We start from the raw sequence: 21,506 nt of genomic DNA, 5'->3' as shown, positions 1-21,506 counted from the left end.
AGCACAGAGGAGGGTCTCCATTCAAGGTGGCCGTTAGCAAGTCTAAGGAAGTGGGTTTGACCCGATGCAGGGACCTCATTCAAGGTGGCCGTTAGCAAGTCTAAGGAAGTGGGTTTGACCCGATGCAGGGACCTCCTAGCCTGGCCTGGTCTCCAGAAGCGCACGCAAGGACAAGTGCCCACAAAGGGCTCGTTTATCATATCTTCCTTCAGCTCTGCCCCACCCCTGCCCCACACTCCCCTGCAGCCTCCCTGCTCGCTGCACACTCCCAGGCCTTTTGTCTGGGACACTCTTCTCTCCCCAGTTTTGGATACCTCTTCCTTGAAAACCTCCCTGACCAGGAAACAGGGCTGCCCGCCTCACCGGGGTGCTGGGTTAATAGAGGTACAGCTAACACCACACACACTCTGCCTCTTCACTCGCTAGCTCCCTCTCTCCCGTCCCCAGTCAGCTCCCTGGTCTGTCTTGCTCAAACCCTGCACCGCCTCTGCCGCACCCCTCCCCGCCCCCCCCCCTGCTCCCCCTACCCCGCCTTTACAGTCTGCTCCATAGATGAACTTACACGACACTTTGTAAACCATGAAACACCATATAAACGTCAGGAAACGCCCAATAAGCAGTAGCTGCCGTTAACTTCACAAGCACACACTGTGATCTGCTGCGTGTGCGTGGTGACTCACATGGCGGCTGCGGTGAGGATGATCAGAGGCAGATGGGTGAGCTCCCAAGGCCCTTCAAGGGGGTTCGGGGGTTCGGAGGATCGGTGTGGAGGTGGTCAACTCAGGCCTAGTCTGGGGTCTTAACACCTGAATATAGATCTTTTTAAAATCTTGTAACTGCTACGTACTGAGCAGACATCAGCACCAGACCGCATGTTAAGAGACCTCCAGGCACAACGCAAGCTCACAGTTATCCTAGAGCTCCATTTACATGGGAAGAACTGAGGCTTAGCCTGGCAGCTTGAACATCTGCCTGTTCAAGCTGAGGCTTTTAACTGCCACTCTATACTGCCTTTTGGTGACTGTGCTCAACCTCAAGGAAGGGATGGGGCCCCCTGAGTTGGGGGCGCTATCCCATTGGGAAGCACTCAGGGCTAAGGGTAAAAGAAACAAAAAGCCACACTGTCAGCCAGGTCTTCGAAGTCTGATTCTAGTCCATGAAAGCCTTGACACTGGCGCTGTGGACTGGGTACCTGCCTGGGCCTGAGGTGGGATTCACAGCCCCTCCTTCCGCTGTCTGGAGGCTCAGTGGTTAAGGACCAAGATGGCATTCTCCAGGCTCTGCCTGCCCTCTGCTGGTCACACTAGGACACTGCAGCGGTGACTGCCAACCCCCTCCACAACCCCCTCCGCACCACTGCAAGGACTCCAGCTCTACCCCCCATTTTCCCCCAAGGGCAGAATCAGATTCCTCTGTCTTTCAGAGTCACTCCCCCAGGAGGCATCCCGGAACTCACCCTGGCCCTCAGCTGCAGGCCTCGGGCGGGGCCCACAGTTGGCTCTGCAGGCATGGGTGGAATGGAAGCTCTTTGGGCATTCCCCTGTCCTTTTACACCAGGAGGCCGGTGGGGGAGCAGGAAGCCCCAGGGGCTTGGGTTTGCATTCCAGCCGCCTACCCCCACCCCCTACAGCTGTGTGACCTCAGCAAATGACTGACAGACTGCAGGGAAGCTTGAAGAGTGAAGGCAAGGCCCAGGGGCACACCTCGCCTACTGCTCTGCTCGGGTCTGGGTCGGACCCGTTCCCAGTGCGCCCTGCGTTTCCAGCCTGGGTGAGACTCCAGCGATGGGGCCTCAGAGACAGCTGCCTCTCCACTGGTACAGCTGGTGCTGCAGCCCTGGAAGCTTTCCTGGACTCCGCCACAGCTGGTCAGGCAGCTCAGCTCTGGCTGGCACAGCCCCCAGACCCCTGGGGAAAATGCACGAGCAAGGGTCTGGAGATGGGATCAGACGCCGGGTTAAGGTTTTCTCCCTCAAAGGCTTACACAGCCCTTTCCTCAAAATGGGTACCTGTGCTCTCTGGATCCTCCTTTCACAGATACAGAGACGAGTCACTTGCCCTAGACCGCAAACTCCAAAGTGACACAGCTGGTCTGGACTTTCAAGCTCATGCTATTAAATACACTGCCAACTCGTGGAGGGCGGGAAACCTGGGGAGTCCCTAAGTCTGAGCGAGTGAACCGGGTGGATGGGCGGGAGGTGGGGCCTGAGCAGGAGCAGTGAGCTCAGGCGGTGGCGCACACAGGCTAGGGGGAGTCAAGGCAGTTTATTGGCCCCTGAAAGACCCCCCCCAACCCCTCCTCCTCTCATAGCCAGCCGGGGACTGCGATGGAGAAAGTGATGGGGACAGACCTACAAGGAGAAAGGTCCCACCTGAGGGGCAGCCAGGCTGTCACCCAGGAGAGGAGGAAGGCGGGGGGGGGGGGGGCACCCAATCCAGGCCGCCCGTGGCAGGTCGCTGCAGGCTGCGGTCCTCCTCCGATCCTCCTGGAGGCTCAGGCAGTGCTGAGTGACACTGGAACAGCTCCAGGGCTGATCCTCCTCCTGCAGCCCCCGCCCACTCTGCTGGCTTCCTGAGTCTGGGGGTTTCTGCCCTGGTCCCATTTACAAGCTCCCGGCGTTCTGGAGAGTGCTTGGCAACCTTCCGCTTGCCCCTGCCCTACCCAAGACATCATCATAAGGGGCCCGGTCTGTCTCAGCCTGGGGCCAGAGGCCCCACCTGGCCTTGAAGACAGAACATGGACTTGAGGCTTTCACAGAAAGCCTTCTGGGGGGCAGGGGGAGGCGGCAGTGAGTCACTTGGCAGTTTTGAGGGGGAGGGGGCCAGCACCTCGGGGTGGAGGTGCTGGGCCCTGCTTGCTTTGGTCTGGCATTGCCCTGGACCCCTCTGGGGTGGGAGCTGGGGCTCTGGATCCAGCACCCGCTGGCCCTTAGAGGGACTCGGGGCAAATCACAGCTTCTCCTCGCCTGCCTGGATGCGGGTGTAGGCCTCTTGGTCCAGCGGGACGTAGCGGCCCTTCCGGGCATCCAGGTAGAACAGCGGGTCTTTCACAACCGCCGGGTCAAAGCCTTCCTTCCGAAGCTCTGTCTTCTGTAACTTGAAGGTCCCTGAGGGAGCAGGGAAGATGGGTCAAAGGGTGCAGGGCAGGGGCCTGAGCCCTGGGAAGCCGTATACAAAGCTGAAGAGGAGCAGAGGAAGAGGGTGGGGAAGACGCGGGAATGGGGCATGGAGCATAGCAGTGCACAGCCCTGGATACTTTGCAAAGGTGGTTCCCGCTAATTAGATCACGTACTGTTGCTCAGAGAGGCCCTGGCACCATGGTGGGGGCCACACTACCTGCCTTCTGCTTGCAGCTGGGGAAACTGAGCACCAAAAGGGGAAACTATCCCTCTAAGGCCACACGCCCTGAGTGACAGCAGAGGGAGGGCCAGAGCTCGGGGCCTCTGTGCTTTGGGCACCTCCCAGGTACAGGTGTGAGCTCACCTCAGCTGCACATAAATCCCAGGGGCCGGTATCCACCATATTTTATGGAGTCTGCTACACTGCACGTGTTTTCAGCTTTTAACATCTCTATAGTTTAGAGCAACAGTTTCAACAGCAGCCCTGTTTTCTCAGTGGTAGCTCACGGAAATTGCACAGGTCTCAGTCACTGGCATCAGCCCACGGGACAGAGGAGAAGACTGGGGTGGCGAGGCATACCCCAGGGCCAACACCACACAGCTAATAAGCGCTGGAGCTGGGATCTGAAGCCGGGTGCAACAGATAGCCAGAAATGGCCAGATTCCTTCCTTCCCTGGACGTACACTCTGCCGCCTGGTGGCCTGGCCACTTCTCCCAGCCAGAGCTGGGGTGTCTCTCACCCGCCACCTGAATCCGAAGTGACCTTGTGACTTGCTTTGACCCACAGAACATGAGGGTTTGGAGAGCCCAGGCCTCGAGGGGTCCTGCAGCTTCCACTCCAGGTGGGGTGCCTGTTGCCAGTATAGTCTCTGAAGGGAAAGAAGCTGCAGAGAGCAGAGGTGAGACAGCCCAGGGATGCCCCGCCCTAGACTGGCCCTATCCAGTAGGATAGCCACTGGCCATATGGGACTCTCTACATTTAATTAAAATGAAGGCAAATGTAAAATTCTGCTCCTCCGGCTGCCAGGCCTCAGGGGGAGTGCTCAGTGGCTGCTCGGGGCTAGTGGCCGCAGCGTTGCTCAGTGCACACACCGGACATCATCCTCATCACAGACGGCTCTGCAGGTGGGTGCTGCCAGAGCAGCCTGCTGGGAGCCAGATAGGCAAGTAAGGACATCCTACCCCTTCCAGCCCCCAGCTAAATCACGAATGATGACAGCTCTTCCACACCAGGTGGGGCTGACAGAAGAACCGCTCGGCAGAACTTAACCCCAAACTACTGACTCATAATCTAGAGCAAAAATACGGCTGTTTTAAGCACTGCAGGGAGTTTAGGGATGCTTGTTCTGCAGCAGAGCCTGACACCCGAGGTCTCTTCCCTGCCTCTCTCCTGCACAGTCAGATGTCACCCAAACCTCGGGGGCTCCCAGCCTTGAGCACGAGCCCAGCAGCAGTGTCCCCATTAGACACTCTGCACTGCTTTCGGTGCTCCTATGAGCCTTCCACCTCGCAGGGGTGACATGGGTCAGGGAAGACATTTCAGTAAGGCAGGGGTTGACATGATGAGCACAAGGGAGGTGGCCCAAGGATGAGCAGCTGATGAGAGGCGGGGGGCAGGGGGCGCTGGTCAGGACAGGGCAGCAAGGACTGACTTCTGCCCATCAGGGGACCCGTCAGTGGTCCAACAGACAGAAGGCTGGCACCACCCAGCTATGTAACTGTGGACCCACACTCACCTCTCTGCCGACGAGAGTAACAGCCCCTTGCTGGTCTCCCTGCTCCCCGGGGGCCTGTTGCCCTCTCCCTCGCTGCACACAGCAGCCAGAGGGCTGTGTGGAACATGCACCTGACACAGGTTACTGCTCTACTCAAACACTTGAGGCTCCCTGCTGCCCCAACACAGCCCAGGCCCTCCCCAGCCCAGAGTCTTCTGGCCTCTCTGCCCCACCTGGCGCCGCTGTCCACAGCTCTCCTTGGCTCCAGCTTCAGGGGCCTCCTTTCCTTCCTCTCCTGTCCAAGTGCCCTCTGGTCTCAGGGACCAGCCCAGAATGTCTCCCACTCCATTCAGGTCTCGGCTCAAAGGTCACCTCCTCTGCGGAGCCTCCCCGGCACCACACCCATTTCATTTGCTTTTCTGTCAGTTCCATCTGTATGTATTCTCTTCTTTGCCCTTGGAATTCCTTGTCCTGTGCTGCCTACCCCTAGATAGCAAGGGTCCCATCAGAATCAGTCACCTCAATCGCCAAGGCCTAGCACAGAGCCTGGCAGGTACCCAGTAGGTACTCAGTGAATGTTCGTTCCACTCGTGGGTACGTGAGCCTTCTCTGTCTGAGGGCTCAGTCCGCTCCCTTGTACAGAGGGAGGTCTGTGTACAATGACACAGCAACGCTATGGCTGAAGGACAAAGGACAGCTGATGAGAGGCTGTCTCATCAGGAGCCAGTTAGGGGCACAGGCCTGGAACCCTCCTGAAGCTGGGGCAGGGGAGGGGACCTACCTGTTTTGTGCAGCTCCGGCAGGAAGCGCAGGAAGATGGGGCGGGCGTAAAGAGGCAGCTCCTTCTCCAGCAGCTGTGCGAAGTGCCCCAGGTCACAGTCGCTGGCAGAGCTGGCCACAGCAGCCATTCCGGCCCGGCCCTCGGTTCCTGGGGGTGGCAGCGGGCACCGTGAGGGGCCGGTCGTGCCCCCCGGAGGTGCCTCCCCACAGATGCCTGGCAACTCCCACCAGCCCGCGGGTACCTGGCACTTCCACACCGTACACGGCCACGTCAGCCATGGCCAGCAGGCGGCTGAGCGTGCCCTCCACCTCGGTGGTGGACACGTTCTCCCCTTTCCAGCGGAATGTGTCTCCCGTGCGGTCTCGGAAGTATAGGTAGCCCAGCTCGTCCATCACCAGCACATCGCCTGCAGGGGCAGAGTATGAGGCAGGGCGGGGGCCAGCCGCATAGGACCCCAGGATCTGCTTGACGGGGCAGGTTGGGACTGGGGTCGTGTTCTCAGAAGGTGGGGGAGGGCCCTTCATTTCTCTCCCGCCTGCCTCCCCCCCACAAAGGGGCTGGTGCCCACCCACCAGTGAGGTAGGCCTGGTCCCCCTTTTTGAACACATCCTTGGCGATCTTCTTGTTGCTGGCACCCTGGTTCAGATAGCCGTCGAAGCGGCGCAGGGGATCCTGCTGGATGATCCGGCCCACCAGCTGGCCCGGCTCCCCTGGGGGCAGAGAGGGCAGCAGAGCTCTACCCTGGTGGCTTCCACTCCCTGTTCCCCACCCCCAAATGTGCCCTGCATTTTAATCTGACTTCTGGTCACACCGCTTCCCACAGAAACCCTATCTAGCTCTGGGGTGGGAGCCCCGAGGGCAGGGAGCTGCTCCTGGCGGGTCCAGTGCACGGGGGCCCTCAGTAATGTCTGGTCACGGAGCAGATGGCAAGACAAATGACACGAAAGGGTGGCCGAGCTCTACGTGGACAGCCTGACCAGAGCCAGCGCTCCTTGGACCCCTGGCTCTGCTTAAAGAGCTGTACATTCGTTAGCACACACGACCCCCAGGGCAACTCCTGGAGGTGGCGCTGCCATCAGCCTCAATGGCACATGAGGGGACTCGGGCACAGGGCTTAGAGAGGCTAAGCCAGGGTCCACCTGGGGGTCCTCCACACAACAGTGAATCGATGGACTGATGGGAAGAAGGGATGAGGAATGGAAGGACAGGTGGAGAAAAAATAAATGATGTGTCGTTCTTAAGAGTAGAGCGGAGTGATGGCCACTGGTGAGAGAAGGGCTTCCCACTCGCCCAGCCCAGTGCCGTCTCCCTCCCGGCTTAACCTCTCCTGCCCTGACCCTCCTCCCAACCCTGGGGCAGACCTGGCTGGCAGGGAAGGCAGACGCCGTCGGGCCCCCGGATCAGCTCCATGGTGTCTTCGTTGACGCGTACCAGCCGGATCGGGTACACAAAGGACAGGATGCGGCTGTTGAAGCCACAGGCGCCCACCTGCAAAGGCCAAGACTTGGGTCTGAGACTGGACAGCATTAGGAGGCCTGGTGCCCACACCAGACAGTGCCCCAACCAGACAGCGGGGGGCTCGGCGCCCACACTCTACACTGCACCCACGCTGCCCTGACCAGACAGCAGGGGGCTAGAGCAGCCTCATTCCATGCTGCATCCCTGTTGCCCCAACCAGACGGTGGGACCCTCCAGCGCCCACATTCCACGCTGCACCCCGCCCGCCCTCCACCGTCCCACTGCCCACCTGGCTGTCGAAGTTGCCCAAACTGCAGTTACATTCTGTGGCCCCGTAGAACTCGGCCACCTGGGGGATGTGGAAACGGCTAGAAAAGTCGGTCCAGATGGACTGGCGGAGGCCGTTGCCGAGTGCCATGCGCACCCGGTGCTGGTGCTCCGCCTCCCGGGGCGGCTGGTTCAGGAGGTAGCGGCACAGCTCACCGATGTACTGCACGATCTGCGGGCGGAGCGGGTATAAGGCTGGCCCGCAACCGCTCTCCCTTCTTCTAACCCCATGGGCCCTGGGCCTCAGTCTCCCCACTGGAACACTGCAAATGGTGCCCTCGGTGAACGATTGGTGCCCTCGGTGAACGACTGGCCTCAGCTGCAAGGCAGATGTCCCCAAACAAGGCCAACAGGTCATGCGGACACAGGGATACCCGTCCTCTGACCTCCTCACTCACCGTGCAGTTGTACTTGATACAGTCGTCCCAGAACCGGGAGGCTGAGAACTTCTTCCGGATGACCACAGTCATGCCGTGCAGTAGGCACTGCCCCATGCCCACGATGTTTCCTAAAGGCCGGGGCGGGGAGGGGCGCATGGAGGTCAGGGAGCCAGGAGACCCCTCCTTCCAGAGTCTCCTCTGGCCCAGCCTATCTCCTCAAAAGCCCTTTCCCAGGCCCTCTCCCCTGTCCTGTTCCTCCAGCACTAACTGACCGCATCTCTCCCCTCGTCAGACACCTCCCATGGTTCCCCAGTGCCTCCCCAGTATGGGATCGAGGGCATGCTCCTCAGACGGTCCCGGGGGCCCTGGAGCTGGCCCCAAACTCCTGCTCTTGTACCTAGAAGGCTGCCATTCAGCCAGAGGGGGACCAAGTTAGCTCTCCTCGCTTCTGCAGCTCACATCTGCCTGACTAGGGAGCACCTCTTCCAGGAAGCCTTCCTGACCATCACTGGGCTCTTCTCTTGAGCTGAACTCCTGCTCCCTGCCTGTCTCCACACTCACCATGCCATTTCTTGTATTAAAGTCAGGTGAGTTCCCATTTTTCTTTTATTTTTTTTTTTTAAGATTTTATTTGTTTATTTGACAGACAGAGATCACAAGTAGACAGAGAGGCGGGGGGTGGGGGAAGCAGGCTCCCTGCTGAGCAAAGAGCCCGATGAGGGACTCGATCCCAGGACCCTGGGATCATGACCTGAGCCGAAGGCAGAGACTTAACCCACTGAGCCACCCAGGCGCCCCGAGTTCCCATTTTTCATCCTGCCCTAAATCCACACTGGACTTTAAGCACCTTGAGGGCAGGAATAAACCATTCCATCTCTGTGCTGCCCTTCCCAAGCTGCAAGGCTGTGTGCACCTGAGGAAACAAACTGCCGGGCCGGACCAGCCCTAGCATCCTGCGGGACGCGGCCACGCACACTGTGGAACTGGTGTGGCAGTCTTTCATTCAGAGGCCCAGTCAATGGCCACATCTGAATCTGAACCCAGATTTGACTCCAATGCTCACGTGCTTCTACCCACAAGATGCTGCCTACCAAGAGGGGTGGGCGTCCCGAGGCCCCGGAGCGCAGGAGGCTGGGAGGGCGGCCCCGGTTACCTGCGGAGTGGTAGAGGGGCAGGCAATCGTAGACAATGTCGTCGGGCCGCATCCGGAATCCGTAGTAAACCAGGGCGGCCATGCGGTAGTACCTGGGAGGGCACAGATATGGCGCTTCGGAAGCTACTGGGGAGGCAAGAGGAGGGACTCCCAGGCTCCACCCCCCAGCACGTACCCCTTACCTGCTGTGCACCACGATGGCGGCTTTGGGCAGCCCCGTGGTGCCCGATGTGTAGATGTAGAAGAGCTTATCTGAAAAAGAGAGAGAGACATGAGGGGCTGTGAGAAGAGACCGCTCAGGGCTAGGGAGACACTGGCTGCCGGGAGCTGTGTCCACGGAGCTTCTGCACCGCAGATCTTGTCTCTACATCACCCAGTGGCCCAGCTCGGGGACTGTCACTTTCAGTTAGGCCGAGGCTCAGCCACCTCCCAGCCGCCCACCCCCACCGGCGGGACACTCTAGGAAGCCAGGAACGCCCTGGGATGACTGCATAGCATGTGTGCCTGGGCCTGAGGACACCAGGCTGACCCTGGCAGAGACCCTGCCCTCGAGCTGCTTACAAAAGCACCAGGGAGGGCGCCTGGGTGGCTCAGTGGGTTAAGCCGCTGCCTTCAGCTCAGGTCATGATCTCAGGGTCCTGGGATCGAGTCCCGCATCGGGCTCTCTGCTCAGCAGGGAGCCTGCTTCCTTCTCTCTCTCTCTTTGCCTGCCTCTCAGTGTACTTGTAATTTCTCTCTGTCAAATAAATAAATAAAATCTTAAAAAAAAAAAAAAAAAGGCACCAGGGAGGGACGCCTGGGTGGCTCAGTTGGTTAAGCAGCTGCCTTCGGCTCAGGTCATGATCCCAGCATCCTAGGATCGAGTCCCACATCGGGCTCCTTGCACCGCAGGGAGCCTGCTTCTCCCTCTGACTCTGCCTTCCACTCTGTCTGCCTGTGCTCGCTCTCGCTCTCTCTTTAAAAAGAAAAAAAAAAAAGAACAAAAAAACCAAAAGCACCAGGGAGACAGAATTCACACATGACAGAGATAAGATGACCATGAGGCCAACAAAGACCAGTTCCTGAGCACTTTCTGTCACACCCCAGCTTTCCAGTCTACCTTTTTCAAACCCCAAAGCTGCTCCATAAAATCGATTCTGTTACTGGCCCTGCTGTCACGGCTGTGGGAACCGAGGTTCAGAGAGAGGCGAGCTCAGGGGCTCAGGACACCAGTGAAGCAGCGGGACTGAGGGATGAACTCAGTGCCAGCTCTGACCCTCCGGGCAGTGCAGCAGACTGGGGGCTCCACAGGGCCGGGTGGAGCGCAGGAGAGGCTGCAGGGTCAGAAGGCTGCCTGGAGGAGGGGGTAGGGAGGCAAGGCAGCCCATGCAGAGAGGACTCCAGGCTGACAGGTGCTGGGTGAATATTTAGGAGGTCTAGCCTCTGGTCCAACCCCAGCCGAAATTCAGACCAAGCGGTCTCCTGGGCTCCACATGATCCTGCTGCGTGTGACAGGCGGCCATGAAGCCTTGTTCAACAAGTCAAAGGATCAGGTTTTGTGAACTCCTGAGTACTTGGCACCGTGCCTGGCATCTTTACACACCCAGGCTCTTTAGCCCTCAGAGTGACCCCATAGTCACTATCCTCATCTTCCCAGATGGAAAAAGGGAGGTGACAGGACTCACTCCAGGACACACAGCAAGTCTGCAGAAGAACCCAGGCCTCTGGCCCTGGGCCCATCTGAGAAGCCCTCCGTGGGGTGGGGAACCCACCTGTGAAGCCCTTGTTGGGACGACTGGGCAGGTGCTTGGGGGCTTCCTCCAGCAGGGGGTCTAGGTGCTCTGTGCCGGCGGGCACTGTGCTTGGCTCCCAGGAGCCGGAGCAGAAGAGGCTGAGCGAGGGGTCCAGGCTGCCATGGATTTCAAAGATGGCTGCAGGGGAGACAGGGGCGATCAGCCGGCAGGCTGAGAACCTCACATCCCCAGAACCTCTACCTGTGTCAGGGCTGGCGTAGTGTCAGGGGAGACTGGCTGTGTGCAGGGAGGAGGACACGTGAAGCACCTGGGTCCCGGTTAGGAGATGCCAACAGGAGCAAGAGCTCCCTGGCTGCCCAGCGGGCACCTTACGTGCGCGCTCCTCCTCACACAGCCCAGGAGGTAGGTGCCAACAGCAGCTCCTAGGTGAGAAGACAAGGATCCGAGAATGGGAGGGCCTGCTCTCAGCTAGAATGTGCTGGAGCTGGGATGCCAAGCCAGCTCTACTGCATGCTGACGTCTGCGCCCTTACACGCTGTACCATGCTCGTCCACAGGCACCGGTTAGAAGGGAGGTGTGGAGGGTCAGAGGTCAGCGGCCTCCAGCCTCTTCAGAAGGTGGGAAACTTCCCTCAGGCTCCCCGGTGCACAGCAGCAGTCTAGATATTCACCTGCACTGGACACAGACCAGTCCTGGCCCCCTCGGCTCCACTTCTGCCTCCCTCTAGATTTGTCCAACGCTCCACTCTCTCCCTGTGGCATCCTTCCTTTCCCCGTCTCAGCACATCAGTAACCTTCCCCGCCGCCATCCCCCACCATGGCAGTCAAGCCCAGGATGAAATCCTGCTTCGGTGTGACCCTATGTGAGCTCCTCTCGCCACTCTGAACGTCTGTCTCCTCATCTGTAAAGCCAAGAGAGCCATCCCTACCTCACCAGGCTTTGTGGAGAGGAGAGCTGCTTTTGTAAAGCACCGAGCTCAGTACTCAGTCAGTGCTCAATGTGGCAGCAAAGAAAACGTAAGCTTTGCCAGAGACCAGAGAATACATTCTTGTGGGGCGCCTGGGTGGCTCAGTGGGTTAAGCCGCTGCCTTCGGTTCAGGTCATGATCTCAGCGGCCTGGGATCGAGTCCCGCATCGGGCTCTCTGCTCAGCAGGGAGCCTGCTTCCCTTCCTCTCTCTCTACCTGCCTCTCCGTCTACTTGTGATTTCTCTCTGTCAAATAAATAAATAAAATCTTTAAAAAAAAAAAAAAAAAAAAAAAGAATACATTCTTGTTCTCATTTTATAGATGAGGCAAATGAGGCCTAATTAGTCACCAGGAATGGTTACCATTATCTCTGTAGGCTCACCTAGCAGCCACTTTGTTAGTGCTTCAGGCGAAAGCTCTTCTTGAAAATGATATGGGGCGGGTACTACAGTGAGGAAACGGAGTCACAGACATTTCCAGTCTCTTACTCAGGATCTCCAGCTTACAAGTGGTAGGGCCCACGCTGTCTGATATCAGGGCTCATGGCCTTTGCCTCTGAGCCATACAGCCTCCTCTAGGCCTTGGCGGGGGCGATGCTGTGGTCTGTGCAAGACCCTGTGGGCCTCCTCCCCTGACCCCACAGCCCGGGGCTCACCTGGGGCCATCTCGCTGCCGAAGATGAGGACGCGGGCCTGGGAAGTGGTCAGGCAGTGGCGCAGGGCGTCCCGCCGGAGGTTGGTGTTGATCAGTGCTGCCTCCACGCCCAGCTTGGCCATGCCTAGCCACAGGCCCACAAACTCGTTGCGGTTCTCCATGAAGAGAGCAGCCACGTCGCCCGAGGCCAGGCCCCGGGCCTGCAGGAAGTTGGCCACACTGCTGGAGTAATCATCCAGCTGGCGGAAGGTCCAGTGGGTGTCCGTGCCCTCAAAGATCAAGGCTGTCTTGTCGGGGTGGCGCTGTACCGTAGAGGCAAACAAAATGGGCACTGTCCGCTGCTCCCGCAGGTACCGCCGGACCTTTGACTTCACCTTGAAGAGTACCATGCCGCCACTAGGTGGGAGCAAGCAAGGGAGCCATGACTACTGGGGTTGCGAGTGGGGTCCCGATACCCCGGCCCAGGTGGCTGTCCCACAAGCTGGAGGCTCCTGAGCCCAATCACTTGCAACACTCCCCTTTCCCAGCACCGGTGTGCTGGGCACTGTGACAGGTGCTGGCCCACCGATGCTGCAGAGTAACACCAGACACCTGGGCAATGACTCCGCCCCCAGTGCAGAGGAAGAAATCAGGGTCTGCAGCAACACAGCTTGCCCAGGCTTCACCGGCTGAGATCAGGAGCCCCGTCCTCTCTGCCCCAGAGTTTAACACCTACGACCCTCGAAGCTTTGCTCTGAGTCTGCTGCTCAGACAGAGCCTTCCTGAACTCCAGGGTCCAAGTCAAAGTCCCAACTCATTTGGGACCGCCCTGTAGTGCACCTTTGCAGACCCCTGCCACAGTAAATAAAGGGTAAGTTTGAGACTTGTTCAGTCTCCTTCCCTGTGAACCCACCAAGGCTAAGGCTCCATCTTGTTCACCACCTTGTCCCCTGCGCCCCACTCAGCACTGGGCCTAGACCTTCACCAAATGTAGAATCACTGGGCAAAAACTACGGAAAGAGTCCAGATGTTCATCGACAGATGAAAGGATAAAGAAGATGGGGGATATATATATACAATGGAATATTACACAGCCATCAAAAGAAGAAACCTTGCCATTGGCAATGACACGGATGAACTAGAGGGTGCTATGCTAAGGAAAATAAGTCAATCAGAGAAAGATAATTCTCCTATGATCTCACTAATATGTGGAATTTGAGAAACAAGGCAGAGGATCATGGGGGAAGAAAAGAAAAAATGAAACAAGATGAAACCAGAGAGGGAGACAAGCCATAAGAGACTCTTAATCTAAGGAAACAAGCTGAGGGCTGCTGGAGGGGAGAGGGATGGGGGGATGGGGTGACTGGGTGGGGAACACTGGGGAGGATACACATTGTAAGAGCAGTGGGTATTATATAAGACTGATAAGTCACAGACCTATACTGCTGAAGCAAATAAAACATTATGTTAATTGAATTTAAATTTAAATTTAAATAAATAAGTAACTAAAAAAAAAAAAGGAAGAATTACTTGGCAATATCCCCCTTTCCTGCCCTGCCTCTGCCTCCTCTGACCTTTGAAAGCTTCCAGTTCCCTGACTTCTCTGCCTATTCAGATGCTGTGCCTCTGGCTGGAATCCCCAGCTCCCATCACCTGGAGATGCTGCTCAACCACAGCTTTTTGTCTCCAGGCAGCCTTCTCTGATTCCCCAAGGCCCTGGCCTGAAGCCATCTCTCCCTGCCCTACACTCCCACAGCTCTCTGCTAGCACCCTTCCGGCAGTGGCCACTCAGTACTTCCTTTTACAAATAATTCAGATGACAGGTGCTGAGCTGCCTGTTCTGAGTGTGGGTCACTATGCCGAGTACTAGGACACCACTGCGAGCAAGGCTGCCAGGGTCTCTGCCCACACAGTACTGTTAGTTTAGGGATTTACTGGATCTCCTTATCTCCCTGACCAGTCTAAGCTGGGCCCAAGACTAGGTCGGCCTTCCCCTCCCTGAGACCCAGAGCCAGCCTAATGCCTGTCACACAGCAGGTAGCAGCAGGTGTTTCTGGTACAGGAGAGCCCTTGGACAGTACCTGACTTTCTCTGGGGAGCAGGTTTCCCCAGACATCTGATATGGGGCCCTGCTCTGAATCCTGTGCCTTCTCAGACTTACAGACACAGACCTTCCCATGGGGTTCCTCTTCCATTTTCTCACAAGCTACTGCTTAGCCTTAGGACCCTTTGCAGATGTCTTGATACACCTGGAGTTCAGTGTATGTCCTGGGCCCCTAAGTCTGCCCTAGGCTAAACAGCACCGAGTTAGGGAGATCTCCTAGGAGAAGACTTTCACCTTGGCAATGGAGATACCAAGTACCAGGGCCTGGGGAAGGGGGTAAAGCAGAGGCTGCTCCTCTGGGGCCCAGGGGGCCTCTGTGCTCACAGAGACCTGGTCTGTAGAGACTTTGGGAATTAGGAGCCTATCATGTTATAGGAGAATCCAGGGCTGGATGGACTGGACCAGATACTCACAAGATATCACGCCTTATGGTCTTGACGAAGATTCGGACAAAGCGCCAACCTCCAGACCCCAGGTAGAGGAACAGCAAGGAGAACCCCACTTGGGTCCAAGGCAGTTTCAGCACCAGCTTGGAGAACAGCAGCACCCCCACCAGAGATGCTCCGAGCAGCATTGTGGCCTGTGGGCACAGAATAGTTAGTGGAGCCAAATGTCTATCACCCCTACCTCCAGGTCCAGGCAGCCACTATGATCCTAAGGGTCAACCTGTAGTGAGGCTTAGTCATACAAGCAGGTAGCTGAGGGTGGGGACCCTTTCCAGGGCTGTCTTGAAGAGACAGGCTAGAGGCATGGGACTTGAGAAGAGGAGTTCCATGGCTAGGAGGCAGAGGCTGAGTTGTAGCTTCTTAGTCCCATCTCCTTCTACAACTGTCCCCGTGACCTTGGATAAGTTAGTTCTCTCCTATGTTAGGCCTTAGCCTCCCCCTCTACGTTATGGGTATAGTGAGAATTGCTCCCGGAAGCCCTTCCAGCCAAAACAGGACAGTCCACTCCCCTAACATCCAGGATCTCTAACCAGAATAGCTTGGAGAGAGGGGATTATTAACTTAAGTGTCTCTGGCTTGATTCCTCATCCAAAGAACCTCCTTGGGTCTTTGGATGAACAGGGCAAGCCACAATACCCAAAGGGGCAGCTCCCCGGGAAGGGGCCTGGCTCCCACCCAGCTCACAAACTCAGACAGTGTCATGCCTCTGCTGGCCCACAGAGGGCGACAGAGCAAATGGGTTAGAGCCTGGAGGTGCCTGAGAGGTGACTGTCTAGAAGGGAAAGGTGTTTGAGGGAGCACTGGAGGGCCCTGTAGTCACCCCCTGCAAACACACTCGGCAAGTCACTCCGATGACTCTTTGGGGATTGGGCTAAAGAGGAAGGGGAACGGCTGACTGGACTGACATTAAGATTCTTGGTCTCTACTCCAGGCGCTTCAGGGACTGGCTTAAGAGCCGGCAGATGGGACTCAGTTTTCTCTCCGGGTTCTCCTATTCCTGGGGAGGAGCTGAAGGTCATGACTATGATGTAGCCTCACGGTCTCCAAGCCAGGATGAAGACATGGTCTGGACCCCAGGGAGTCCTTACAGACCATCTCCCCACTTCACACAAAAAGCAAAAGCCGGGAGTAGGACCAAACCAGCGCTCCCATATACAATGCCAAGGTCTCTAAGGTCTTCAGACCTCTGGGCTCCCAAAGTCGGCCAGGGCAGAGAACAGGAACCCGTCCCGGAAGGCTGGGGGATGGGAGGAGAAGGGAAGGGGATGCCGACATCCCTCGGGCCCCCGTCCCGTGTCACTGCGAACCGCCCTTGCCCCTAAGCAGCCAGGACAGCATAGCGCCAGGCAAGGAGACAGAGCAGCAGGGCGCCCCCTTCACCCCAGCCGGCCCCACCACCTCCCCACGCCTCAGCCGGGCACATTCCCCGCCCGGGACCCACCGACTTGGCCTATGCTCACCCGGAGTCGGCCCCGCCGCGCGGCGCCCCGTCCAGATCCGGCCTGACTGCGGCAGCGTAGTGGGTAGCGCGGGGGGCATGAGCCGCCCCTGAACGCGCAGAGCCGGGTCTCAGCAGAGCTTCACCGGCTCTGCGCCCTGCATGGCCCGGCCGCCAAGCCAGCCCCGCCCGCAGCCCGGCCCCGCCCGTCCGCGGCGCTCCTCCCCCGCCCGCCTCCTGCAACCCAAACCGGCTGCGCCGGCCCGCAGCACCGCCTCCCGCGCCTTCCCCGCGGCCCGTGAGCCGCAGAGACCTCGGCGCCGCGCAGCCCCAACGCGCCCGACGCCGCCCGGCCCAGCCCGCCCTGCGCGCGCGACGGCCCCGGGCGGCGCCCCGCGCGGTACGCTGGGAGTTGTAGTCCGCACCGCGCAGCCCCGCCCCGCCGCGGAGACCCCCGGGAGGGAAGGAGAACGGGCGGCTGGGTCTAGGCTGGGAGCCGGCAAGCCCCTGGCGTTGGCACGTTGTGGGGAGCACCCCCACCCGCAGCGTGGGCGGAGAATCCGGAGTCTGCGCGCAGAGACGGGCAGGGTTCCACCAAGGCAGACGCCACACCGAAAGAACGCCAAAAGGGCGGTGTAGGCAGAGAGGTGAGCTGAGAGAGGATTAAGTAGCTGGCTCTGTGGCGCAATGGATAGCGCATTGGACTTCTAGCCGATCCCGGTGTGGTGATTCAAAGGTTGTGGGTTCGAGTCCCACCAGAGTCGAATTTTGATAGCTCCTCTCTCACTTTCATGTGGATATTTTAGGGACTCCAGTACCTTCACATGATTCAGAAGATGGGCAGACTTGAGGCGGGGACCTCTGTATCTGCGACAGCAATAAACAGGACGTCAGGGCTATTACCTCAGCATTCTTTCCCATCCTTGGTATCTTGCAAGCAGGCAGGTGCACCTGGTGGTACAAAGGGTACGGATCTGTAGACTTGTACCTAACCGGCCTCTGATCGCTCTGGACCTTGCCCGGAAATCAGCTAACTTCCAAGCCTAGGACTGGATTTGCCATCCCACCTGCCAAGCCCCCGGGACACTGGCCAGCTGCCCAGTGCTGTGTGGCTTTGGGCCTCTGAAAACTTGTTTCCTTGATAATCAAACATGTTGGGCATGCACAATTTCCACTTATCCTTTTATTTTATTTTTAAAAATATTTTATTTGTTTGTTTAAGAGAGAATATGCGAGTGGGGGAGGAGAAGAGGAAGAGGGGCAAGCCGACACCCCACACTGACCCTGGAGCCCAATATGGGGCTTGAGCTCACAACCCTGAGTTAATGACCTGAGAGGAAATCAAGAGTCCGTAGCTCAACTTACTGAGCCACCCAGGCGCCCACCACTTACCCCCCCCCCTTTTTTAAGATTTTATTTATTTATTTGGCAGAGAGATTACAAGTAGGCAGAGAGGCAGATGGGGGGATAGGGAGTTGTGGGGGATAGCAGGCTCCCTGCTGAGCAGAGAACTGGATGTGGGGCTCGATCCCAGGACCCTGAGATCATGACCTGAGCCGAAGACAGAAGCTTAACCCACTGAGCCACCTGGGTGCCCCTCCACCCCTTATCCTTAAATACATCCCCTAATTCCTTAATCTGGGAAGAAGTCCATAAAGAGGGGAAGGGCAGTTTTCGGGGTCTCCTCATAGGAATAAAAAATGAATTTTGGTCTGAGAAGTACTTGGATTTATTCTTTTCAGAGTATAGAGTGCATCCGTTTGGGGAACCCAGGTAAATGAAAGCTCTGCCCCACCCCATGGCTATTACATTCAAGAGGCAGTGTGGTGCAGTGGTGATGGGTTTCTGCGTTGGCGTCTAACAGATATGGAACAGCTTCTCAGCTGAAAGTTCAGTCTCTGCTTCTTACGTATGAAAATGAGGACGTACTATGAGTGCTCAAACCTTACAGAGTTCGAGTTGGCATATGACATCTTTTATTTACTATTGTAGTTTACAAGCGTACTGACCGCAAAGCACATTCAAAATCTAGGCATGAAGATTATCTCTGATTATGTCTGCAGGGCTTAGCTTGATAAATATTTGTTGAATGAATGACAGGCTTGAAGGCTCTGACTTGATCCAGGCCAGGATCCATGGATATAACAAACATGATCATTTCCACATTGTCTGCTGAGGTCACGTGTGATGTGGGCAGAGATGGAAGATGGTGCTCGTGGGCAGCCCTGCTGCTCTCCTCCCCATAGCCTGGTCACAATGGTGAGGCCAAAGCAGTACTCCACCCAGCCCCCGGACTTGGCCTGAGGGGGAGATGTGACACAGAAGTAACAGAACAGTCTGTCTTCAAATTGCTTACAATCTAGATGGACGCAGAGAGAGGCAAGTGGAGGTTAGATCACTAAATAGGTTGCCCCTCAGCAAGTGCCCACTGTACTTCTGTCAACACCCACCGCACACTATTATGACTTGTCTTCTTTGCCTTCCCAGTCAGGTACATCTGGGTTTCACTCCTAGGTGCACCTGAGGCACTGGGCAAATCACCTCTCCTTGTGGAGGCTCGGTGTCCTCATTTTTTTTTTATGTGTGTGTTAAGATTTTATTTTTAGGGGCACCTGGGTGGCTCAATGGGTTAAGCCTCTGCCTTTGGCTCAGGTCATGATCCCAGAGTCCTGGGATCAAGCCCCGCATTGGGCTCTCTGCTCGGCGGGGCGCCTACTTCCCTCTCTCTCTGCCTGCCTCTCTGCCTATCTGTGATCTCTGTCTGTCAAATAAATAAATAAATAAATCTTAAAAAAAAAAAAAAAGATTTTATTTTTAAGCAATCTCTACACCCGGTATGGGGTTTGAACTCACAACCCCAAGACCAAGAGTCCCATGCTCTACAGACTGAGCCAGCCAGATGCCCCCTCAGTGTCCTCATTACAGAATGGGAATACAGTCATCATGGTTCCTGCCTCCTCGCGCTGGGTATGGACTCAATGAGATGGCGCGTGGCAGGCTCTCGGCACAGGGCGGGGGCATCGAAGGCTGTTGGCTGTTGTAACTGCTCGACTCCAAGAGGGCAGGCATGCCGCTGTCTCCATCACCACGGGACCCCTCACATTTGGCTGACACTCAGGTGGTATTTGTGGAATAACCGGAAACTAGGGGCGTTGTGCAGCAGGACACATGGACAGGGGAGGGCCGTGTGGTGGGAAACTGGAAAGGCCTTTGCATGCCAGGCAGTGAAGAGCCACTGAGGGTTCCTGAGAAGGCCAGGTGTTGGGTGCTATTGTCTGTGGGACAGGCTGAGCTTAGCCTGACCTCACTGTGGGCTCCCTTCCACTCACATGACCCCCATCTGCCCTGCATTGGAGAATCAACACCAGCACTCGAACCTCCAGACTTGCCAGATGAGAGAACGCCATTCAGACTCACTTGAAGGCGCTTGAGTTCCCCAGCGGACAGAAGTGGTTTGGCCCCTGGCACGCAGTGGATGCTTACCCTGTAGATCCATGGTCACGCTTGGCACTGGGACCTCTGAACTACAGAAGTCCTCGCACTCTGGGTATATGCAAAACAAACACCTCTGGCTTCACTGAGTACATGGTGACTTCAGAGGCCTTGAAGGAACTTCCGGGCAAATGACAGCTTCTACTCCCTGAACATGTACTATGTGGTCAGTCACTGCACACACATAATGGCCCTGCTGTGGGATAGGTATGTACTCTCCCCGTGTTTCAGGTGGGGAACCAGGGGCTCAAAGGGGGAAACGACCACCGCAAGGGTGCAGTGCTGGCCAGGGGCAGGGCCAGGTCTGTCTGTCCTCAGAGCCTGTGCCCCCAAACATTGCTCTGAAGCCAGCTACCAATGGTTATTATCAGGCAGAGGGAAAGGGAGCTTTCTCTGAGCTACCAGGAGAAGACTCAAGACAAGCTCCACCACAACCCAGCTGTGTGACTTGAGAGGCCACATCCCAAACCTGAGACCCATGGTCTTTACCATGAAGTGAGGTTCTTGTGGGGTTCTCTGCTCCGGGATCAGCGTCCACTCTTTCAACTAAAGAAGCAGTGAGCCCCTACTGTGGGCCAAGCACTATTCCCAGCAGTGAGCGGAAAGAACCAGGTTCCCTGCCCTCCTGGGGCTGACACAGAACTCAGGAATAAATGAATAAAGATCATTTCAGAGTGGTAAGTGCCAGAGAGAAAATGAGGTGACATATGTGTGCAGCAAGGGGCAGGGCACTTCTTCAAGTGACTGGCCAGAGAAGGCCTCTCCCAGGAGGTGACGTTTGAACACAACTGTGAATGAGGTCGTTGGCTGTGTGATGACCAGGGGACAGAACGCTATTCCCAAAGATAGGAAGAAAGCCAATATAGTTTATGAAGATGAAGAATGGAAGTTTCTAGGTAGAAATTGGCAGAGACTTATGGGCTGTGATAAGATGTAAAGAAGCGGTAGCTACTGCCAGTAGAACTTTTTGCCAGTCATGAGTCTGTGGCAAAAATGCCACCTTAAGGGGCGCCTGGGTGGCTCGGTGGGTTAGGCCTCTGCCTTTGGCTCAGGTCATGATCCTGGTATTGAGTCCCACATCCGGCTCTCTGCTCGGCAGGGGGCCTGCTTCCCTCCCTCTCTCTCTCTGCCTACTTGTGATCTCCCTCTGTCAAATAAATAAATAAAATCTTTAAAAAAAAATGCCACCTTAAGATCTGGAGACCAGACTCCATTTCCAGCTAACCATGATGCCCAGTGTCCATCTCGCCAATGCTGTAAAGTCTCAGGGTGGGCCCTGGGTCCCCAGCTGGGCAGAGAAGGCATGCTCCTGCATCTGGCACGGTTGACTTTTACTGACATGAGGGTAGGGGTGCCTGGACTCTGGAAAGCTGTGGAAACAGGACAGATCTGGAAAGGTGGTCCATAGTGCAAAGATGGATTAGGTCTGGGAAGCTCATTCCTCCTTTTTCTGCAGAAATTCAAAGAGCTCAGGACAAGGCTTCCCTCTTGAAAAAGCTCTGGATCCGAGGTAGGCGTCCAGCCTCCCTACTCCGCCACTGGGAGCCCCAGTTGGGATGTGGTTGGCACAAGGTAGGCTGAGGCACTGGGCTGCCAGTGTGGGGCAGGTCTCAGACAGTCCCTGGTTCTAGTCCCAGCTCTGCTCCTATTGCCTCACAAGTAATAATACATCTCTTTGGGTTGTTGGAGGCATCGATGCAATAATGTATCTCAATTGCTTAGGCACATAGTAGAGCTATAAAACCGTAGCCCTTGGGGCG

At 56.8% G+C, this 21,506-nt stretch overlaps 1 protein-coding gene and 1 non-coding gene across 3 annotated transcripts; one reads left to right on the top strand and one right to left on the bottom strand.

Annotated features, from left to right (window-relative positions):
• Positions 1-2,245: 2,245 nt before the first annotated feature.
• SLC27A4 (solute carrier family 27 member 4) lies at positions 2,246-16,619 on the bottom strand. Of its 2 annotated transcripts, none has more exons than XM_013058703.2 (13): positions 16,258-16,619; positions 14,784-14,950; positions 12,289-12,683; positions 10,685-10,843; positions 9,116-9,185; positions 8,934-9,025; positions 7,799-7,908; positions 7,363-7,572; positions 6,977-7,103; positions 6,188-6,325; positions 5,857-6,021; positions 5,616-5,762; positions 2,246-3,106 (listed from the first exon to the last, which is right to left on the bottom strand). In XM_013058703.2, exons 2-13 carry the CDS (start codon positions 14,942-14,944, stop codon positions 2,949-2,951), a joined length of 1,932 nt encoding a protein of 643 aa, XP_012914157.1. In that variant the 5' UTR covers positions 14,945-14,950; positions 16,258-16,619; the 3' UTR covers positions 2,246-2,948. The 2 variants fall into 2 exon arrangements, with proteins under 2 accessions (XP_012914157.1, XP_004757262.1); XM_004757205.2 differs by having other exon boundaries at positions 16,277-16,619.
• Positions 16,620-16,927: 308 nt separating this feature from the next.
• TRNAR-UCU lies at positions 16,928-17,018 on the top strand. Its single transcript is given in 2 exon segments — positions 16,928-16,964; positions 16,983-17,018. It is a non-coding gene; the product is annotated as a tRNA-Arg (tRNA).
• The last annotated feature ends 4,488 nt before the right edge of the window (positions 17,019-21,506 follow it).

Source organism: Mustela putorius, unplaced genomic scaffold (assembly GCF_011764305.1).
Source record: "Mustela putorius furo isolate JIRA1106 unplaced genomic scaffold, ASM1176430v1.1 tig00000596_pilon_pilon_pilon, whole genome shotgun sequence".
In the NCBI taxonomy this organism is placed as follows: domain Eukaryota; kingdom Metazoa; phylum Chordata; class Mammalia; order Carnivora; family Mustelidae; genus Mustela; species Mustela putorius.
Note: the sequence above shows the minus strand (reverse complement) of the source record. Positions and strands in the feature narration are given on the sequence as shown.